A 23,988-nucleotide genomic window follows, 5' to 3' on the forward strand; every position below is an offset into this window, starting at 1 on the left:
GGCCAACACATGACACGGTCTGACGAGGAAGTAGGGGGAGTCAGAGGGACCCAACGCCAGAAACTACATTATAGACTACATTTACACTGCAGGCCAAAGTGGCCAAAATCTGATTTTTTCGAAAACTTATTTTTTCCAGCTGACTGTTTACAATACAAGGAAAATGAGATCTTTGTCAGACTCTGGAATAAACACGCACAGGCCACTGTGGCCTCAACGTCACTTGCATGTGCAGTTCGATAAAGTGAAAACAAAGGAAGTTGACCGGATTCTGTAAATGAACAAGGAAGTTGCTACTACTACTACAAAATAAAGTAAAAATTGCCACCATAGATAGGGTCGCCACACCTAAAAAATTAGATTTTTTTTTCACGTGAATATAAATAAAGTAAATACAAGTATTATGTATGAATGAATATACAGTGTAATATATTTGGGAAGGTTCTAATATTTTTATGGCTGTTAAGAAGAGGAGGCACGGGACATCAGCGTGGATCTAAGTTAGCTTCATTTTTCAGCTCACTTACATAAACAACTTACACGATGTACGTAACATGTAAGCAAATACGCAACAGCGTCAATTTTGCAACATTTTGCAGGATATTCTATTTACTTTCAACAATCGCTATTTGTACAAAATAAAAATATATATATGTTTATATATTACATACAGCCAATTATTTGCACACTATTGACTAGTGAAAAATTTGCCCGCTGAAAAAAAGACTTTGCTAACCAAAACCAGAGTTGTGATGACGTATCCATTTCCGCTGGCGTACTGCGTCTTTCCCCGCGCACACGAATGACTTAGCTCGCCAAAAAACGGCACTACAAAATACACACACAAAACCACTAATGCTAACATTTGCTATCCAGCGGTGTTCTTAGATTTTTTTGGTTTAAAATTAGAGATGTCCGATAATATCGGGCTGCCAAAATTATCGGCCGATAAATGCTTTAAAATGTAATATCGGAAATTATCGGTATCAAAAGTAAAATGTATGACTTTTTAAAACGCCGCTGTACGTAGTGGTACACGGACGTAGGGCGAAGTACAGAGCGCCAATAAACCTTAAAGGTACTACCTTTACGTGCCGGCCCAATCACATAATACCTACGGCTTTCACACACACAAGTGAATGCCATTCATACTTGGTCAACAGCCATACAGGTCACACTGAGGGTGGGCGTATAAACAACTTTAACACTGTTACAAATATGCGCCACACTGTGAACCCACAGCAAACAAGAATGACAAACACCTTTCGGGAGAACATCCGCACTGTAACACAACATAAACGCAACAGAACAAATACCCAGAACCCCTTGCAGCACTAACTCTTCCAGGACGCTACAATATACACCCCCCGATACCCCCTACCCTAAACCCTGCCCCACCCCCAACCCCACCCACCTCAACCTCCTCATGCTCTCTCAGGGAGAGCATGTCCCAAATTCCAAGCTGCTGTTTTGAGGCATGTTAAAAAAAATAATGCACTTTGTGACTTCAATAATAAATATGGCAGTGCCATGTTGGCATTTTTTTCCATAACTTGAGTTGATTTATATTGGAAAACTTTGTTACATTGTTTAATGCATCCAGCGGGGCATCACAACAAAATTAGGCATAATAATGTGTGTTAATTCAACGACTGTATATATCGGTATCGATTGATATCGGAATCGGTAATTAAGTGTTGGACAATATCGGAATATCGGATATTGGCAAAAAAGCCATTATCGGACATCTCTATTTAAAATAATGCAATTTTGAGCCAGTGACATACGGCAGCTTTAGCCTGCCATGCATATTTTGCATGCACCCATGCACCACGGGAAGAAATGCAAAATTCACACAGAGATGCCCAAACAGAGATTTGAATCCTCGATCTCCTGAATGTGCTAACATTCTAACCACTGTGCAGCATGCAGTCAATCATATTTGAACATTATGAATGGGTCGAAAATGGATTTGAGTGAGTTTGAATGTATAAAAAACAACATACCTGTTTTTTTAGAACCTCAATATGAGGTATGCTGCCTCGACAATAGGCTTCTAGGATGAGGGAAAACTGGACTGAAACAGCCGGCATGTGAATTTCTGACCTGCAGGGGGCAGCAGAGACACAAAACATTACTGTCATCCACCTTTCGATGTACCTCCTTTGCAGTAAATGTAAAAAATAACTGTTACAAAACAACTACTAGCACTTTTGTATGTAAACAAACAAAAAACACACCTTAAATGCCAGAAGAGGAAGTGCCCTATCTTACGGTTCCCCTGGGCTCGCTCCAGCAGGAAGTGGGTAAGGGCGCAGTCATAGTAGGGCTCATAACGCAACACCTGCACCAACTGTAGCAAGTACTGCGACAGCTCCTCATTACTTAGGAAGAGCAGGAAGAAATAAAATAAAAGTCAAAATTAGAAATTATTAATCGTCACAGAAATTCTTAGATTGGAAGGGAGAGTAAGATAAAAGCACAGTATCGTGAATAGGCAGATGTAGCCAAAAATCAACAATTTCAAATTCATTCCAGCTTAATGAGATAGATATTTTTCAGTTCTTTCCCGTTTATTTTCACAATTATGTCTGTTGTTTGTGTTCTTGATATTGTAAGTAATAACAGGGACTATATCTGTCTTATTTGTCATTGTGTTGATGAAAAATATGTTTTTGCCCGCCTAAAATCTTCAGTGTGATTATTATGCCCAAGAAATTAAATGCAAATAGAGAAAAATGTCAAGTGTTATGTATTGGTGTCGGCAATACTGGCCCTGTATGTACTTAAAATTTGCAGTATCGCCAACCCCTACTGCATCTAAAAGTGTGTGTTGGGAAACTTGGGACATTATGTATGTTTACCTCATATCGTACAGGCAGCGCACAGCATACTCTCTGACGTATTGATCAGGATAGTTAAAATCCAGAAGCTCCAGTGCATCTCTTGGACTCAATTTGGGCCATATCTGAAGCAGCGCCTGCAGCTGAGTAGCACAGACACACAAACAATTTTCTAATTAAGTGGTTTAATGTGGGGCTGTCAAATTTGAAACACTCATCCAGATTAATTTGCATGAATAAGTTGATTAAAATAATGTGATTTATTCATGCAGTGAATCACAATCCATCGATTCCAAGATGGACAATTTTGATCTAGGAGGTTGGTGTAAAAAAAATACATACACAACACATGTAACGGATGCCAGCTCGGGTGGCTGTGTGGTAAAACTCACTCCCTGACACATTAGAAGGGTCATATTATGATTTTTTACTACATGTAAACACTTTTATGTGGTCTACGTAACATGTAATGGTGGTTCTTTGGTCAAAATGTTGCATAGATTATTTTACAGACCATCTTCAAGCCGCTTTCTGACCGTCTCTTCAAGATGTGCGGTTATCAATCAATCAATCAATCAATGTTTATTTATATAGCCCTAAATCACAAGTGACTCAAAGGGCTGCACAAGCCACAACGACATCCTCGGTACAGGTTAGGCGGGCTGTGTTATTTATGTGCCTGCACTTCGACAGTCTTCTCCCCGCCAGCCATATTGTAGTTTTTAGTGCTTCCATATAGTCTACTGACAAATACGTATAAGTTTAAACTACCAGTATACGCTACTTTGTATTATAAATGGCAATGGCGGAGGGTGCATATGCATGTACGAGCCAGTCTACCCTAAAACAAGAGGATAGATTATTGACTGCAGTGTCGGATTACAAAGGTGGACTGACGCAACGCTGATCGGGAAAAACTTCACCAAAAATGGAGATTTTCGCTGACATCACAGGTCAGACAATGTCACAACGTCGCGCTCTTGACTCTCAATCTGCGGGCTTTGGTTCTATTTCTGGGCATTGTGAAGGGGGTGGATCCAGGAATGTTACACACATTCTACAGAAAGGTTTTGGTTTCACCAAAGCACTTAACAGAAAAGTATTAATCGAAGATTTTTCTGCAAGTACATGTGCCAAACAACCCGCATGGAACGTCAGGGCCCTATTGCAGAAAAATATTCCATTAATACTTTTCTGTTAAGTGCTTTGTATACTCTAGCCTTTAAATAGACCCCTCTTTTTAGACCAGTTGATCTGCCGTTTCTTTTCTTTTCTCCTCTGCCTCCTCGCCGGGTTATTCCGGTTCCGGTGACCATGGATTAAGTGCTGGCTGTCCAGAGTTGGGACCCGGGGTGGACCGCTCGCCTGTGCATCGGTTGGGGACATCTCTGCGTTGCTGACCCGTCTCCGCTCGGGATGGTCTCCTGCTGGCCCCACTATGGACTGGACTCTCACTACTTTGTTAGATCCACTAAGGACTGTTCTTTCACAATATTATGTCACTCGACATCCATTGCTTTCTGTCTCCCCTAGAGAGGGGGGGTTACCCACATATGCGGTTTCTCATAGTCATTCACATCGACGTCCCTTATGTGGGCTCTGTACCGAGGATGTCGTTGTGGCTTGTACAGCCCTTTGAGACTTTTGTGATTTAGGGCTATATAAATAAACATTGATTGATTGATTGATTGATTAAAGGGGAAATGCACTTTTTATTTATTTAATTAGACAAGAACACAGATGGCTTTCTCTTTTATGCAGTCTAAATCGTAAATAAACACCAGCAAGAGTCACCTAACAATGCAGATAATGGGGATTCGATCTACTCCGCCATCAAAGCCCTCTAAAAACATCCAAAAACTTCCATCAATGTTTTAATTACATTATATAAGTATGTACTGCATGTACTGTAGTAACAGGCACATTCATGATAACATGAAATATATACCGTATTGTTGCCGGAACTTTTTGGCGGTGCACTGATTTCACACAGCGCATAGCAACGTTTGCTATTTCCATCAACAACAATAACTACTAATAATCATGGCAGAGTGAGAGTTAACTACGATTACCTTGGGTGAAATGATCATACAGAACCTTTTACAGATGCAGCTCTAGCCAAACACTAAACATCATTTAGCACTCGTGCTAAGAACATGGACACAGCCTTCTACCATACAAATATGCAAGCCGTGTTTTATAAGCGAGCACAAACTTTTACCAACTCATAGGTGATGCAGAATCTCACTGGCTCAGTATGTTAATAGCTGCAGTAGCTACGTTACCTCAGTGATCAATTACTAAAAGTAGTTGGCTCTTATGATAACTATGTCGCTATTACATGGTTATTACACATGTCATGGCATGTAAATGGGGTATTGTTGGTGCTTTTTAGATGTTTTTTAGAGGGCTTCATATGCGAAATAGATAATTACCATTAGCTACATTGTTAGCCACCTCTTGATTTTTTTTGTTATCATTATATTATTATTAGAGTTTACTTATGTTTTAGAATATATAAAAAAGTGAAAGGCATACAGTAATTACCATTAGCTACATTGTTAGCCACCTCTTGATTTTTTTGTTTTCATTATATTATTATTAGAGTTTATTTATGTTTTAGAATGCATAAAAAAGTGAAAGGCATACAGTATGTTTTGTTGCACACTGCATAAGGCAAAAATCCCCCAAAATGTGCATTTTCTCTTTAAGTCCAAATGGATTGCAAAACGATGAGTAAGAAATATCCACATTAATAAGGATATGTGTGGGATTTATACAATTAGGTCAAATAAAATGCGGTGCTTAAATATGGAGTGATTAGCATGTTTCATTTTGCTGGAAACCATATATTTCCTTTATGTTAACACATATATTGCTAACTGTCATGAGTTTTCCTTCTGCTTCACATTATACAACTACTATTACGGTTAATTCTGATTAATCTAAATTCATCCACAGCGGTACAGGTGAATGCAAGTGTTACAATGCATGAAGGATCTTTAACTTTGAGATTTCAATGTACTGAACTTTATTACTTTTACTATTATTTACTTGCCTGAAAATCTACAGAAAAAAATCCTAGTTTTCCTTTATAATAGATAGAAGGTTTAAAGTATTTTAATTTAATACTTTACAGTGGAACATGGATTTATGAACCCCTTCATATGTATTTGTGCTCAGTGCTCAGTATCTCATCAGGTCTGGATGTGTTGGATGGGTGCCCCAACATACTGCTTACATTTGAGGATGGGTACCGAATCTGGTACTTTTTTGGTACCGATTCACGTAAAATCCAATGGTGCCATGTTTCAGTACTTAGGTTGCGCTTGACCTCACGCCGGGTCTTCGCACTTCGGCGATCACTTCAGCAGCACTGGGAGCGGACTTAGCCAAACTACCTCTCGGTCATGTTGCAATTGTCAGTGCCAACAAAGAAATTGACTCAAAAGACACTCCAAAGTAAGATAAGTAAGATGCCACATTCCCAAAAATGGCCAGCTTGATGCTAATATAAAGGCTTTGCTATTACCATGCTACTGATTAGCATTAACAATTTTACATGATACTTTCAACACCTTCAAATTTGGTAATGAAAACTACAACTGAGATGCACTTTACTATATACAGCTGGTGTGTAATAAGTACAATACTTACAGTATTAACACTCTTTAGGGCGCAACAGACAGCAAAAACTGAACACACCATAAACTGTACAGTCCTGCCATCTAACATCTTGAACTTGCAACTGTAATTGCAACTTAATAGTCATACCTGCAAATGAGACTCAGAAATGTGAAAATAAAACAAGATATAACAACTGGACTGCAGTTATCATATTCAGCTTACTTATAATGTTGCAATAAAAATGATATTTTATTATCAAAAACAATTATTGTTTATTAACACACACAAAAAGTAGTACCATTGAGTACATTTGAACCGATGGGAATTGGTACCTTATCGGTTCAAGTACCCATCCCTACTTAAAGGGGAACATTATCACCAGACCTATGTAAGCGTCAATATATACCTTGATGTTGCAGAAAAAAAGACCATATATTTTTTTCACCGATTTCCGAACTCTAAATGGGTGAATTTTGGCGAATTAAACGCCTTTCTAATATTCGCTCTCGGAGCGATGACGTCACAACGTGACGTCACATCGGGAAACAATCCGCCACTTTCTCAAACACCGAGTCAAATCAGCTCTGTTATTTTCCGTTTTTTCGACTGTTTTCCGTACCTTGGAGACATCATGCCTCGTCGGTGTGTTGTCGGAGGGTGTAACAAAAGTGCAAAAGTGGCAAGAAATTGGACGTTTGTTCCGCACACTTTACCGACGAGAGCTATGCTACGACAGAGATGGCAAGAATGTGTGGATATCCTGCGACAATCAAAGCAGATGCATTTCCAACGATAAAGTCAAAGAAATCTGCCGCCAGACCCCCATTGAATCTGCCGGAGTGTGTGAGCAATTCAGGGACAAAGGACCTCGGTAGCACTGCAAGCAATGGCGGCAGTTTGTTCCCGCAGACGAGCGAGCTAAACCCCCTATCGACCCTAGCTTCCCTGGCCTGCTGACATCAACTCCAAAACTGGACAGATCAGCTTTCAGGAAAAGAGCGCGGATGAGGGTATGTCTACAGAATATATTAATTGATGAAAATTGGGCTGTCTGCACTCTCAAAGTGCATGTTGTTGCCAAATGTATTTCATATGCTGTAAACCTAGTTCATAGTCGTTTCCTTTAATGCCAAACAAACATACCAATCGTTGGTTAGAAGGCAATCGCCGAATTCGTCCTCGCTTTCTCCCGTATCGCTGGCTGTCGTGTCGTTTTCGTCAGTTTCGCTTGCATACGGTTCAAACCGATATGGCTCAATAGCTTCAGTTTCTTCTTCAATTTCGTTTTCGCTACCTGCCTCCACACTACAACCATCCGTTTCAATAAATTCGTAATCTGTTGAATCGCTTAAGCCGCTGAAATCCGAGTCTGAATCCGGGCTAATGTCGCTATAAACTTGCTGTTTTTTCCGCCATGTTTGTTTGTGTTGGCTTCACTATGTGACGTCACAGGAAAATGGACGGGTGTTTATAATGATGGTTAAAATCAGGCACTTTGAAGCTTTTGAAAAAAACTTCGAAAAATATAATAAGCCACTGGGAACTGATTTTTAATGGTTTTAACCATTCTGAAATTGTGATAATGTTCCCCTTTAAATTAACGGGCTAAAAGTCGAAAGAGTTTGTTTGATCCTAATTAGGCCTGTGAGACCCATCTTAAATTTTTCCAATCCTTACACACATGTGATTTGTTTCTCTACTAACCTGAGCCATGTCTTCGTGTTTGCTCCATTTTACTGAGAGTAGCAGCTTAGGCAGTGACTGAGGGAAATTTTGTCGACAGTCGCAGCGTAGTGTCCAGATCAAATCCTTCTCGTTCTCACACAGCTGAGAGAGGGGATCCCGCTCCATGATCTCTTTAAGTTCAATATTGAACTTCTTACCACCACGACTCTGAAAAAATGATGAAAGGTAAAAAAAAAAAAAAGAAGGTAGACTGTGTATCAACTTGCCCTATTTTTTATTTTATTAGATTGAATTTACTACAACAAAACCTTGATTTATGAACCCCTCATCGTACAAATGTTTTAAATTACGAACCAGACACCAAATAAAAACATGCTTTGGTGTATGAAGTTTGATTACAAAGTTTAATCCATCAATTGAGTGCCTCCAGCACAGTCATTTTGTGCCTGTCAGCACATCAAACGTGGACGGTCTAATCGATCTGTGATACTCATTTACTCAGCATAGCACAATGCTTCTATTAGCTACTGTGCTACTTAGTGTGCTTTTTAAGTGGGTTTTTTTTAGCCTTTTTACAAAATGTTTCTGATATTGATAGCTCAATATGAGTCCACCAAAAGCAATGGACAAGCAATGTGTGGTTTGAAACATTCAGGAAGCATCCACAGTGTTGTCGACACTGCTCTCTTCACCTCCCCCTTTCATCCGCTGCACTCCAAGAAGATTACCCAACAAGGTAACAAGGTTTACTTTTTATACCTAATCATTGTAGCAAGCTACTGTGTGGAACAATTTTCCTTGTGGATCATTAAAGTTTGTCTAAGTCTAACCTGGCTGTTAAAGTTTCCGAGTTTGTGACTTAAAACTAAGAGTCCACCACAGGGCCAGTGAAAACGTTTTGGCAGAGGGGGTGCATAAGAGGACATAATTCAGCTACCTTTTGTTGTTTTGAAAGTTGATCCATCACCCCTTTGTTTTGTTTGTTTGATATACAGTAATGTATAGCACTTTACATTGTGATTAAAGTGTACAAACTTTTACTAAAATATAGAATTTTATCAAGGCTGAAACCCATTAGTCATGTTTATTTACATTTTTTCTTAAGGATACATTTGATTCAACATACAAACTTTTCTATTTACAAACCCTGTTCAGGAACCAATTAAGTTTGTTAATCAAGGTTTCACAGTACATCTAAAATAAACAAGCCAAAATCAGAAAACTACTACTTTAAAAAAAATATATAATTACACAAGAAACAAGGTTGATAAAGAGGCTTAAATTAAATGTATCCTGGTTAAATTTTTCCTCAAAAGAAGAGATTGAGCTCCTAATTTTTATTTTCTACTTTCTGCATTTCCCTGTCAGGGGACGCCACAGAAAGTCAATCGCATGAACGGTTTTGGCTTAGTTCTGCGTAGTGCTGCATGCCTTTCCTGATGCAACCCTGGCCAGGAATCCAACCCATGCCCTTTGCCATGAAAGGCAGAAGCACGTACCATTACACCACCAGAAATAAAAAAGAAATGCTAATTGTAGTTATTCCATCATAGTTGGCGTTTTATCCATATAACGGCAACTACACATGCATTGACAAAGTGTGTTCAGGTATGCCTTCCACATGCTTGAGCACAAGATTATGCAATGGGCTGTCCACACCCAGTTGAGGGGTAGTACAGGAAAAAGTGTAAGCAGAGATTGGAGTCTAGTTTTAAAGGAGACTTAACTATTTCGTTGTTACACCCGAGCAGAAAGAAAGGTTGTCAGGGGAAGAGTGGTGTGTGTGTGTGTGTGTGTGCGTGTGTGTGTCTGTGTGTACGCACAGAGACAAGAGTCACATTAACAATGCATCAGTGCTTGTGTGACCTAATTTTTAATATTTGGCTTTATGAAAGCAGCCACACGCCCCTACTGTACATGAACTCACCATAGGTGCACAGTCACTCGCTCCAACAATCTCTGCAGCTTTTTCCAGGATCTGTAAACACAAATGATTAAAAAAGTTACAAACAACGCTGAACAAATATAAAACAACTACGATCCCCATGCTAAGAGCCACTGACTTGTTATGAGGGGTTAAGGGGGGAGGAGTATATTTATAGCTAGAATTCACTGAAATTCATTTATATATTCATTCATATATATATATATATATATATATATATATATATATATATATATATATATATATATATACATATATATATATACATATATATATATATATAAAAATAAAAGAAATACTTGACTTTCAGTGTTCATTTATTTACACATATACACACATAAAAGTCTGATCTACAAAATGTGCAGGCAGCATACCCCTTCCCCTGAGCTGTCCTTGAAGAACTGAAATTATTTTTTCCAATCATTTTGGAACTTGCAAGCGTACTTCTTCTTTCTCGTCGTCGCCATGTCTCTTCTTCGTTCTTCTGCTTCGTCTCTCTTATGTTTTTGGACATTACTACTTGCCGTAGTTTTGAAGCAATGCATGATGGGAATCCGGATGTTGTTTGTCAGTGTATTAACGTGCCGGCTGGAATACACACACACTGAGCAATAGCTCTGTGCCTGCCTACTTTATGGGTTATAGATAAACCTATGGATAACAGAGACATATATAATAGTCTCCTTTTCAGGTGAGAGAGGACGCTAAAGGCAGTGCCTTTAAGGCACGCCCCCAATATTGTTGTCCGGGTGGAAATCGGGAGAAATTTGGGAGAATGGTTGCCCCGGGAGATTTTCGGGAGGGGCACTAAAATTCGGGAGTCTCCCGGGAGAATCGGGAGGGTTGGCAAGTATGCTACCACCACCATGCTTGACGGTAGGAATGGTGTTCTTGGGATTAAAGGCCTCACCTTTGCTCCTCCAAACATATTGCTGGGTATTGTGGCCAAACAGCTACATTTTTTTTCATCGGACATCGCATGGACAAAGATAGTAACCAAATATTAACAAAAACACAGGACGGCAGTGTAATAATAATATCAATTAAATATTTAAATAATTTCCTACTATTGGCTCTGATTTGAATCATCTAGTTTTTGCCTTAAAGCCCTCCTGTGTCCAAGGACTTTTTTCTTTAGTTTAACGACAAAAAAATTGTTCATAATAAAAAGTATTTACTGTAAATTACATTCATTCATGTCATTCGTAATGAGTGTATGTAAAACTTTGACTACAGTGGTACCTCAACTTAAGAGTGCCCCACATTAAAAGTATTTTGAGGTATGAGCTGTCTCTTGGATAATTGGTATGCTTTAAGTTGCAAGCACAAAATTGCGTTACAAGCATTTCCACCATTAGTCGGCGTAGCAAATGTCACAGTGAAGCCTATAAAGTCCGACGTTAACATCTGGTTTTACTCGCGAGTATTAGCTTGTAGCTAGTGATCAACATAACTTTGTTTTCCAACCATGGGATGGAAGAAAGTGAGCGTGAAGGACAGTGCTAAGAAGAAGTGGATGCTATTCATTCTCTGTTGCCTTCAGGGCGCCGTTATGCCCTTCCTATCTTTAAAACGAATCGCTGCCCTAAATCAAATCAAATCGACTCTTGAACTCTTAAATTCTCCATAGGATTATTTTTATTCTTTCCTTAATTTGTTATTTCTTAAAGCATTGTGGTTTGTAGATAATAATCTCTACTTAAACAGGAAGCTACCACAAGCTCTCCCTTAGAGATAGTGTGAGAAGCTCTGTCATCCGGGGGGAGCTCAAAGTAAAGCCGCTGCTCCTCCACATCGAGAGGAGCCAGATGAGGTGGTTCGGGCATCTGGTCAGGATGCCACCCGAACGCCTCCCTAGGAAGGTGTTTCGGGCACGTCCGACCGGTAGGAGGCCACGGGGAAGACCCAGGACACGCTGGGAAGACTATCTCTCCCGGCTGGCCTGGGAACGCCTCGGGATCCCCCGGGAGGAGCTGGACGAAGTGGCTGGGGAGAGGGAAGTCTGGGCTTCCCTGCTTAAGCTGCTGCCCCCGCGACCCGACCTCGGATAAGCGGAAGAAGATGGATGGATGGATGGCTACCACAGGCTTTTATATTACTATCCAAGCTCCATATTTACAAACCCCGTTTCCATATGAATTGGGAAATTGTGTTAGATGTAAATATAATGCCAAGCCACGTTGATGTAACACGTGGCTTGGCATTGTCTTGATGATATAAGCAGGGGCGTCCATGGTAACGTTGCTTGGATGGCAACATATGTTGCTCCAAAACCTGTATGTACCTTTCAGCATTAATGGCGCCTTCACAGATAATGATAAATGATAAATGGGTTGTACTTGTATAGCGCTTTTCTACCTTCAAGGTCCTCAAAGCGCTTTGACACTACTTCCACATTTACCCATTCACACACACATTCACACACTGATGGAGGGAGCTGCCATGCAAGGCGCTAACCAGCAGCCATCAGGAGCAAGGGTGAAGTGTCTTGCTCAGGACACAACGGACATGACGAGGTTGGTACTAGGTGGGGATTGAACCAGGGACCCTCGGGTTGCGCGCGGCCACTCTCCCACTGCGCCATTCCGTCCCTGTGTAAGTTACCCATGTCTTGGGCACTAATACACCCCCATACCATCACAGATGCTGGCTTTTGCACTTTGCGCCTATAACAATCCGGATGGTTCTTTTCCTCTTTGGTCCGGAGGACACGACATCCACAGTTTCCAAAAACAATTTGAAATGTGGACTCGTCAGACCACAGAACACTTTTCCACTTTGTATCAGTCCATCTTAGATGAGCTCAGGCCCAGTGAAGCCGAAGGCGTTTCTGGGTGTTGTTGATAAACGGTTTTCGCCTTGCATAGGAGAGTTTTAACTTGCACTTACAGATGTAGCGACCAACTGTAGTTACTGACGGTGGGTTTCTGAAGTGTTCCTGAGCCCATGTAGTGATATCCTTTACACACTGATGTCGCTTGTTGATGCAGTACAGCCTGAGGGATCGAAGGTCACGGGCTTAGCTGCTTACGTGCAGTGATTTCTCCAGATTCGCTGAACCCTTTGATGATATTACGGACCGTAAATGGTGAAATCCCTAAATTCCTGCTTGAGAAAGGTTTTTCTCACGCATTTGTTGACAAAGTGGTGACCCTCGCCCCATCCTTGTTTGTGAATGGCTGAGCATTTCATGGAATCTACTTTTATACCCAATCATGGCACCCACCTGTTCCCAATTTGCCTGTTCACCTGTGGGATGTTCCAAATAAGTGTTTGATGAGCATTCCTCAACTTTATCAGTATTTATTGCCACCTTTCCCAACTTCTTTGTCACGTGTTGCTGGCATCAAATTCTAAAGTTGAAGATTATTTGCAAAAAAAAAAAATGTTTATCAGTTTGAACATCAAATATGTTGTCTTTGTAGCATATTCAACTGAATATGGGTTGAAAATGATGTGCAAATCATTGTATTCCGTTTATATTTACATCTAACACAATTTCCCAACTCATATGGAAACGGGGTTTTATAAGCGCCATGTTGTTTGATATGTGTTGTATTAAATATTTACTGACGACTATTTATTGTGGGCCATGTAGGCTATATGAACCAAGACATCAAACTGCTCACAATAAATTGTTCTTTGAGGGTTTAATAAAGTTGTTTGAATTGAAATGAATTAAATTGAATTTAAAAAAGACTTCAATTTGACCGTATCACTCCTAGTCTGCAGCACACTGAAGCAGTATGAGTCTAACGCCAGCCAAAAATGTTAAAATAATATCCAAACGGAGAACATCTATTCATGAAAATATGGAAAAACTGCTGATGGTGTGTTTGACGGACAAGCAGCTGGAAGGAGATACCATTGAAGTCCACTTACTTTCCAAGGTAAATGTTCTACATTACTGTAGTTGTTAGTAGTACATTCTATTATTGCATTGTTTTTACATATTTATTATCTAAAAGCTCTTTTTAAAAGGCACGCGACATATCAAAATGATGCTGTTTTGCAGGAGCCAAGCACCAATTAACTTGATTTCAATTCAATTTAATGAGAGACGTTGATTTGAGATACAAGTGTTTCGAGTTTAGAGCTTCGTCACAGAGCTAATTAAGCTCGTAAGTTGAAGTACTACTGTTTCCGTCTGAAAGTTATGTTTCTGTGATTCAGTCGCTAGAAAAGATATTTAATACTACGGTCTGACCTTATCGAAGGGAGGGAAAATGATGGGGTGAGATGAGTACTCTAAGAAGTTGATGTGCAGAGCTGTGGCGTTCTCAGTGTATGGGTTGGTTTGAATAGTTCCTATGGGGTTCAGCATCTCTTCAAGTTCATCTGTCCAATACACAAATATACAATATTTACTTTAAGAAGCTTGTGTACCTCGGTTTTAATTAAAAAAATAAAAGGTTATGGTAGAATACCAGGAAATGAGGACCAGCAATAAAGGCTGATATCACCGGTCTTTAGTTGTCCTTTGTAGTCAAACACCATGGTGTTTACCCAGGCAATTGGGTAGTGCTAGGACACAGAGAAATAGAAGAGTTAACAATATAACAGTCAAGTGGGAAGATTTGTAAACAAGCTGGTTTCTTACCACTTTCCCTGCTTTGCGAATGGTCTGGTACTTGTTTGGATGAGCGTTTTTAGTGGACTTCTGCTTCTTCACCTTATCCATGACAGCGTAGATGGCGAAACAGAGGCGTGTCATTCGTGGCAGGTCGCAGACGGAGATGTCAAATTCTAACAAGTTGTCTTTCCAGGTGTGCTCCGAGCGCCCGCTGCTCTCACTGCTTACAGCTGGTTTGCACAGCAGCTCTGTTCCGTGAAAAAGCCCGGCCCTGACCTGTACCTGAGCACCACAATAATTTCATCTACATGTGTTTTTGAAATAATATCTACCATCTATCATGTTGTTTTCCACAAAGGACTGACATAATCCAAGATTACCTTAGCAGTTTCCTCTGCATTCACCTTGCTGCCTTTCACTAGAACTATCTTAAATGGCCTTGATACGCTCCACACACAAGTCTGTGCTTGCTGCAGGGGGAGAAACAGCAACACATTATGCTGTAATAATTCATACGCATGCATAGATACACCAAAACCATGTGTGTCGTGGGCTGTATAAGTGGGTGAAGGGGGTTCATTGTAATAAAAAACAAAGGCATGTGGCTTTACAAGAGACAGCTGTAAACAGAACATACAACATCACAATATTTATACATCATACAGTAAGTACAGTAATAATACGCATGTTTACTCTTTTCTTTTATTTATTAGCACTAAGGATGGACAATATGGCCTAAAATATGTATTGTGATGTATGCATTATATATATATATATATATATATATATATATATATGTTTATATATATATATATATATATATATATATATATATATATATATATATATATATATATATATATATATCACAATTACAATATTATTAGGACATATAAATGACGATATTAACCATTTCAAAACGGGTTACAAAGAATCCTAATATGGCGTATGCAGTAATACATTGCGTAGTTTCCGGTTGGATTATTTCCCAAATTCAAATTCTGCTTAGGGCCCCAATTGAGCCAGGCAAATAACTTGGTTGGCATTATTACTGTCGATATTTGTATTTATCCGCCCACCTCTGTTTACATTGAAGGGCTATAGCTTAGTGTTAGCATGGCTTCACGCATCCTTTAGTGGTGTGTCGTGTAGCATTTTTAGCTATTCCTTGCCCCCCACTGATTATAGTATTTTTAATATATATTCTATATCTATTCTCTTCTAATTTATTTTGCGCCATGGATGCGATGATTAATGATTTAGAAGCAACTTCGCACTGTGGAGGGACGTTAACCGCTAGCTCGGCAGAGAGGATGCAAATTTGAGGAAAATAGAATAGGATGTGTCATCAAAATGCAATATCACGATATGACGATAGTATTATAATCTCTATCGTCTGCCATATTTATATAATCTAATATCATCTATCTATTGAGCACACTATGGTCCTGATTTACTAAAGCTTTGCGCGTCCTAAAACACGTGTAAACTTGATAATACACGCAAAGCTGATATACTAAATGTGTGCAAATTGAATCGCGTCTCTTAAGTGAGCAGAATAAAACGTTCCATCCATTTTGCGTCTGTCTTCATTAATATGCAAAATATATGCTGATCATCAAAACGCCCAAAATGTAAATATATTAAACAGCATGCACAATGTGATTTATCAACACTCATCACCATTTTGGCAACACTATTTTGCATTTTATTTAGCACGTTTGAAAAGGACGTGCAGACTGACCTAGTTACACACACGGCTGTGAGAGGAGTGCTTGCGCTGCAAAGACACACGATGGACAGAGCATCATGCGTCCTAAGTGTATGTTTCAACATATTTGGACAGTCAGAAAAAAATAAATAAAAATTAAACACATCGTCATGGTCAGAAATAAAAAAATATTAAACACATTGTCTATTCAGCAACATCCTTTTACAATTTCATAGCTGCTGGCTGACTTAAGGGAATGGTTAAAACAATTTCAATGTATGCGTTTTGGTGACATTTAATATATTTTTAATAACGTTTGTTTTTTTCACACACAATATATATTACTAACATATGTCCTATATGCTAAAAACTAGGGGTGTCAAAACAATAAATACAATTCAGATTAATCACGATTCTTATTTGTAACAATTCTTAATCGATTAAAAAAAAACCTCATACACTATATGGATATTTGTTTTTGTTTTTCCGGTCCTGTCCAGTCACTCAAGCAAATCATATTGTTGATGTAGATGCCCATATCTGCTTTACAGATTTACTTTAGAAAAGAGAAATGTGCGATACTTCTCTTCCTGCCGTATTTGTATTTGACTTTATTAAATGTTTGAGTAGCAGTTGTCTTTTAAGTAATATAGAAATTGATCAGAGCTGTTTATTTACTTTATGGAGGAATTTAGTTAATCAGAGAAATGGCATTCAATGTTGTTAAAAAAAGCATAGATTTTGAAATGAGAATCGTTTTGAATCGAGGATTGATTCTGGATCGAATCGGTACCCCCAAGAATCGAATATAATCAATACGAAGGTCCTGAGTAGTCTTGGGTTCAATCCCGGGCTCGGGATCTTTCTGTGTGGAGTTTGCATGTCCTCCCCATGACTGCGTGGGTTCCCTCCGGGTACTCCGGCTTCCTCCCACCTCCAAAAGACATGCACCTGGGGATAGGTTGATTGGCAACACTAAATTGGCCCTAGTGTGTGAATGTGAGTGTGAATGTTGTCTGTCTATCTGTGTTGGCCCTGCGATGAGGTGGCGACTTGTCCAGGGTGTACCCCACCTTCCGCCCGATTGTAGCTGAGATAGGCTCCAGCGCCCCCCGCGACCCCGAAGGGAATAAGCGGTAGAAAATGGATAGATGGATGGGTGCCCAAAGATTCACAGCCCCACTAAAACGTCTTGAAATATAAATTTTTTGGCATCTTGAGCACGGTAGTGCAGCTTCCCTCCCATGCACCTTTAGCGATTAAAAAAAAAAAAAAAAAGTGCTGTCAATGTAGTTAGATGCACTGCGCGACTGCTTCTAAAATGCCCATTAAAAGTGGTAGATGTCTCCTGCTTGTTTGAAAACAGAGCGATATGCCACAGTTAGGAGCATAATAACATTGCACAGGAAATATTAGTAGATGACACGCAACACAGCCACGCTATTTTATAGATTGCACCCCAAGTTTAGCGCGTGGTATTTGGATCTTGGTAAATCAGGCCCTATTCGTGATCAAAAATGACTGTATGTTTTATAGAAAACAAATTGGTTTTGGTTAAAACCACAACTACCTGAAAAATGCTGAACAGGAAGTTGAACATTAATGCTATTGTTGTGAGTGTGATGTCAGGAGGTGATAAGGATCAAGTGAGAGATATTGACACTACACACACACACACACACACACACACATTGCTGAACTACTACAAACTCTAATACATTAACAAAACAGATTTAAATGAAGGCAAACTGTAATAAATTCAACAAAAACATACGATTCAGGTGTTTCTTATGTATGCATTGATTGATAATGAAAGCATTGATGCATTCCGAAACAACAAAGACTGATACTATGTCGCTCGATGACGTGCAGGTGCAGATGCAGGTGCTGTGTCATTTGACTATGAAGCGTCAAACTGCGTTTATCAGGAAGCGCTTTTTTCGGCTTACAAGCGACAGCTTGTACTGAAAGAAACCGAAGGAGTGGAACATAGAAAAAGGTGTGGGATCATTTTGATTTTATAGCGCCAAATGAGGTAACTTATTACATTTTTCACATTTAGTACAGTTTGGCTAATTGACCAGAGTTGCACATTCCCTATTCCTAGTTGTTTGGAATAAAAAATAATAAAAAATTGCTTATGATTAATTTTATTTCCCGGTCAAATGTCGTTACTTTTTAATCAAGCAGATGGTGCCAATATGAAACACCAACATGGTTTCAGTTTAATGTCAATATTTTGCAGGTCAAATGTCGTTACTTTTTAATCCAGCAGATGGTGCCAATATGAAACACCAACATAGTCTCAGTTTAATGTCTTTATAGCCCAGTTGCTATTTACACTAATAATTGCACCTATTTTGACAAGTCAATACCTATTTGAAAATTTAGCCATGATGTGTTAGCATAAGTACATTCAAAACTATGTTTGGTTAGTGTTTTTGTTTTAAAGCATGCACACACAATGTTAACCATTTGAATTCCTGTTTAGTTATTTGAAAGTTCCATCTCCACCGCATCTTCAGCTAAGGTTTTCTAACAGGTGGTCTCTTGTATTTACTTATATTACCACATTCTTCCCAAATTATTCAAATAAAAAATATTTTTTTCTTTCATGGAGTGTCCTAATTCATTCCTAATTACATCAGCTAAGTTGGAATGCTTGGTGGCAATAGAGCAAATGCAAGCAAGTAATTCCTAACAGTATCATAACAGACAGGAGTCTAAGTATGTGTGCTTTGTCAAACTGAATACATAACGTACACGAATAAGAAAATAACAATTGTGAGACCTAGAGGTATTTTGTGTGCATAGGAATATTGTCTATATCTACACGTCACATTAAGCTTTAAAAATATATACGTGTAAACGCACCCACATATATACTACAAAATGAAACTGAAATTAATTCCTTGAATGTACCGAACTTTAGTAGTTAATTGCTCAAATCATGTTTACTGTATATCTTTTATGCCCTATTAAGCCTAGATCATATTTTCATTGTTTTAGTTGTGGCTTACAGAATTTTAGATTTTCACTGCATCAAGTAATTTTTGGTTACCTTATTAAGTCATCATTTACATCACTTGCATCATTTTTTGACTTACCGTAGGAACCCGTCTTTTGGGAGGTAGAGGTAAAGGTGGGTTGGAGGTCTTGCGACTGACCACTGCTCCAATGGTGGAAATTTCCTTTTCAAACATGGTCTTGACTGTGCTGGAGTGGACCAGGGTGAGATGTGGAGACTCCTTTGACTGCATGCATGAGCGTATATACTACCCACAAGACAGGATATGTGCAATTTGCACAGATTACAAATGGAACAATAATAAGCACAATCATACTACAGTTCATATTATTTTCATGAGCCCTTCTGGATAAGATCTAAGAGCAGTTTTCATGCTGCACGGTGAAAATCAAAAACGACATAGCACTATAGGTTGGACAACAATGCAATGAACGCGGAATGACATCGAGATGGCAAGTCATAAACAAATAGTCATTAAAAACTACAATAAATGTACAGTGGAACATCGATTTACAAACCGTTCATCAAACAAACATTTAAATTTACGAACCACAGACTGAGCAAAAATATGCCTTGGTGTATGAACTTTGTATCCATGTACGAATGTTTCATTCACGCCCACAATGCCTTGCATCACAGCCATTGCGGGCGGGCTGATCGATCTCCAGCTCATTCAGTCAGCAGAGCATAGTACTGCTGTTAGCTACTGTGCTACTTTGTGTGCCTTTTAAGTGCTTTTTTAACAGCATCTTTCTAGTTTAGCTAGCTAATGTGAGTCCTCAAAAAGCACTGATAGCTAAAGTGAGTCCCTAGAAAGCAAAGGATACAAGCAATGTGTGGTTTGAAACTATCAGGAAAGTATCCACAGCGTTGTCGACACTGCATTCCCCTCCTTTCTGCTGCGTGCAAAGACGATTAACCGCCAAGGTAAAGTGGATTTTATTTTTTAATCTGAAATAGTGTAGCGACCTGGCATTTAAAGTTAGGAAGTTTTGTCTTTCAAACTTTGAGTGCACCACAGGGCTAGTGACAGTGTGTCTGTGTGTAGACAAGTCGTCTAGTTGTTGTTTTTAAGAGAAGAGAGTTCAGCTACCTTTTGTTGTTTTGATTTTGTTATTAAATAAAAAGTTGATCATCACACCCTTGCTAAAATATGGACTTTTGTTGAGGTTGCAACTCAATATTCATGTGTACATTCTTTATGTAGAAATTTGCATCAATATACAAACTTTATTTATGAACCCTGTTGAAGATTCCACTGTATGTAAAAGATGCCAAAAATATTTTGGGAATACATGAATGGATTAATAATCTAATCAGGGGGCTGTTTGGGCTAACTTATCTGTCTTTGTCTGGATGCAAATTTGTATTTGTTATTATTTTGGGTTCTTAAAGCGGTCTGTTACACAAAAAAGGTTACTACTATTACTTTTGTTCTTACAATATATAATGACCTTGCCCACGATATGCACTCACTGACCTTATATTGCCACAGAGCGTGGTCTCCACAGAGGAACTCCATGCAATGGCTGGCTCTTAGGACATATTGTCCTCGCCATGCCTCCTCTTCAGGCCCATGGGTGGTAAGCCACTTCCTCACAGCCACCTCCATGAGCTCTGCAGGGGTGCAGGATGCAGGCACCTTCAGACTGGCAGAATCCTGTGGGAGAAGAAATCCATGATTGTAAATAAATACCTATATGTATGTTTTGGTGTGAGAAATTTAAAGGGGACCTAGGATAATCTTAAATCTTTTCTGACTTATAAATGTTGTTTTAATATTGGATACCCATGTAAAACAATGCATCAAACCATAAGGTTAATGCATTTAGGCGTGAGCTTGCATGCAGTTTTGGATGCCTCTGGTTTTGCAGTCTGGCGACGCTGTGACATCACAGCGAGGTGGATGTACTTATTTGGACATTAAGTATTCGTGGACATTAAGTATTCGCTACTGGCCAGAGGGGAGGAGCTCCTCCTCCTCTGTTTCAGGCTGTAATGAAACACAAAAAAGGTAAGATAAATTATCATCTTAAAATCCCAAGTGAAACGTCAAACATTAGGGTTGTCATCTCAATGCACTTGTGTGCTACTGTAAATAGACAATGAGGTTCAAATGATGAAAACACTGAACAAATGGTGCGAAATTTCTAAATCACAGTGTTATTAGCTCTCATGCATAAGTGACCCAAATAAATGATCATTTGTGGCAGGATGTGTTATCACACATCCGCATATAGAAGCTATTACTTGGCTGTGAGCATCAATCGCTTCGCATTTATGAATATGAAAAAATAACTGTTTAAAGGAAAAGACGGTCACTATTGTTAGCTGTCAAATACACATTTTTTGCTGTTGGATATTGTTTTCGAACATTGGGACTCCAATGGGACTCCTTTGGGATCTTTTTCAAAGAAGACGTTCAAAGAAAATTAAACTCAATGTGAAGTGACTGATAAATCAGGTAAAAAGATAAGATACATTATTAATTGCTATTGATTTGAAACATCTACAAGTGCACTAAATGTAAACAGTTTTTAAGCATACAATCTCAGATTACATTTAGAACACTGAAAATTGGGGGATCAGAGGGATCTAAATGTGACAAAGTGGATTCAAATCACAGCACTATTAAAAATATACACGTTTTGCACTTTAAATAAATGTTTAGGTTTTATTTCTGACTCTTAGTGTGAGCAATGGTATGCGTTTGCATAGTTTGTGTAAAGCTGAAATGAAACAAACCAAACTGTAGCCACAGGCAGTTTAAGCTCACAAAGACAGGCATGTAAAGCAACGATAAGTCGTCGAGTTCATATTCAACTCGTACAAGCCATGACTTGTGCTTGGTGGAGAATGAACTTGTGCTTCAACAGACTGGTTGACACGTCCTGAAAAGCCACAGAGACGCTAACTGTTAATTATTCTAATTATAGCACAGTACTGACCTGATTCCTGAGGTTAAATCATACTTTCTGGATTATATAATGCATCAATGAGTAAATAACAATATTGTGATGGGGGGAACATACAAGCACATGCCACACCAATATGCAAGCAGAAATTAGATAAATGCTTACGCAATGCCAGATTAAGTACAGTAGATATGTCTAACCTCCAGATAAGGACAATGATATCACTCAAAAGGTTGTGAACTCTGCTGTGAACAATGGCTATGTTCACTTCAAAACAATACAACACAACACACTTCCTGCCCATAATATAGCTTATTGTGTCTGGCCTCCAAATAAGACTTCCTGTCAGTGTCCACTAAAGTGGCACAGATGTCCTGTTTTTTTTTTACACACATGTTGATTAAAGTATTTGGCATTGTCAGCAAAGTTATGAAAAAGCGAAAATGTGTAAATACAAGATGAGAGTAAGACATGGGCAAAATATCAATGTGAGGACAAATGGATTTCAGTCCCCGAAGTCAGTGTTTGGTGAATGGCGTACTTTCTTGATCGCCGGACTATTGAAAAAAGCTTTGAGTAGTTTTCTTTAAAGGGATCATTAACTTTTGTTTTAGCTCACATTTGTCATGAGTTGAACTGAAATATCTAAAACTTTTACAAAATATACGGAATACCTTTTCCTTTCAAATATTGTTCACAAATCTCAAAATCTGTGTTAGTGAGCATTTCTTCATTGCCAAGATAATCCATCCCACCTCAGAGATGTGGCAATCAAGATGCTAATTAAAGTGCAACACATCTCCTTCGCATAGAGTTGATCAGGTCGTTGATTGGGGCCTGTAGAATGTTGGTACACTCCTCTTCAATGGCTGTGGGACGTTGCTCGATATTGGTAGGAACTGGAACACGCTGTCGTATACGCCGATCCACAGCATCCCAAACATGCTCAATGGGTGACATGTCCGGTAAATATGATGGCCATGCAAGAACTGGCATGTTCAGCTTCCAGGAATTGTATACAGATCCCTGCAACATGGGGCCGTACATTGTCATGATGCAACATAAAGTGATGGTCTCGGGTGAATGGCACAACAATGGTCCTCAGGATCTCGTCACGCTATTTCTGTGCTTTAAAAATGCCATCAATAAAATGCACCTGCGTTCATTGTCCATAACATACTCCTGCCCATACCATAACCCCGCCCCCAACATGGGCCACTTGATACACAATGTTGACCTGAGCAAACCGCTCTCTTACACGATGCCACACATGCTGTCTGCCATCTGCCCTAAACAGTGAAAACCGTGATTCATCGGTGAAGAAAACACCTCTCCAACGTGCCAGATGCCATGAGCATTTGCCTACACAAGTCCGTTACGATGATGAACTGGAGTCAGGTCGAGACCCCGTTGAGGACGACGAGCATACAGATGAGCTTCCTTGAGACGGTTTCTCACAGTTTGTGCAGAAATTCTTTGGTTATGAAAACCAATTGTTGCAGCAGCTGTCCGGGAGGCTGGTCCCAGATGATCATGGAGGTGCATCTGTTGGATGTGGAGGTCCTGGGCTGGTGTGGTTACACGTGGTCTGCAGCTGTGAGGCCAGTTGGATGTACTGCCAAATTCTCTGAAACGCCTTTGGAGATGGCTTATGGTAGCG

General features: G+C 39.3%; 1 protein-coding gene across 2 annotated transcripts in view; it reads right to left on the reverse strand.

The window, feature by feature from the left end:
- pik3cb (phosphatidylinositol-4,5-bisphosphate 3-kinase, catalytic subunit beta) overlaps positions 1-23,988 on the reverse strand; it is a 151,002-nt gene that overhangs the window by 10,883 nt on the left and 116,131 nt on the right. For both annotated transcript variants that reach the window (XM_061925373.2, XM_061925372.2), the window contains 11 exons: positions 20,894-21,073; positions 19,493-19,660; positions 15,055-15,144; positions 14,702-14,956; positions 14,529-14,625; positions 14,309-14,439; positions 10,084-10,134; positions 8,175-8,363; positions 2,865-2,986; positions 2,241-2,384; positions 2,007-2,106 (listed from right to left, as the gene is read on the reverse strand). In XM_061925373.2, coding sequence (XP_061781357.1) covers positions 2,007-2,106; positions 2,241-2,384; positions 2,865-2,986; positions 8,175-8,363; positions 10,084-10,134; positions 14,309-14,439; positions 14,529-14,625; positions 14,702-14,956; positions 15,055-15,144; positions 19,493-19,660; positions 20,894-21,073 — 1,527 coding nt within the window. The remainder of the gene's footprint in view (positions 1-2,006; positions 2,107-2,240; positions 2,385-2,864; positions 2,987-8,174; positions 8,364-10,083; positions 10,135-14,308; positions 14,440-14,528; positions 14,626-14,701; positions 14,957-15,054; positions 15,145-19,492; positions 19,661-20,893; positions 21,074-23,988) is intronic.

Source organism: Nerophis lumbriciformis, linkage group LG30 (genome assembly GCF_033978685.3).
Source record: "Nerophis lumbriciformis linkage group LG30, RoL_Nlum_v2.1, whole genome shotgun sequence".
NCBI classification, from domain to species: domain Eukaryota; kingdom Metazoa; phylum Chordata; class Actinopteri; order Syngnathiformes; family Syngnathidae; genus Nerophis; species Nerophis lumbriciformis.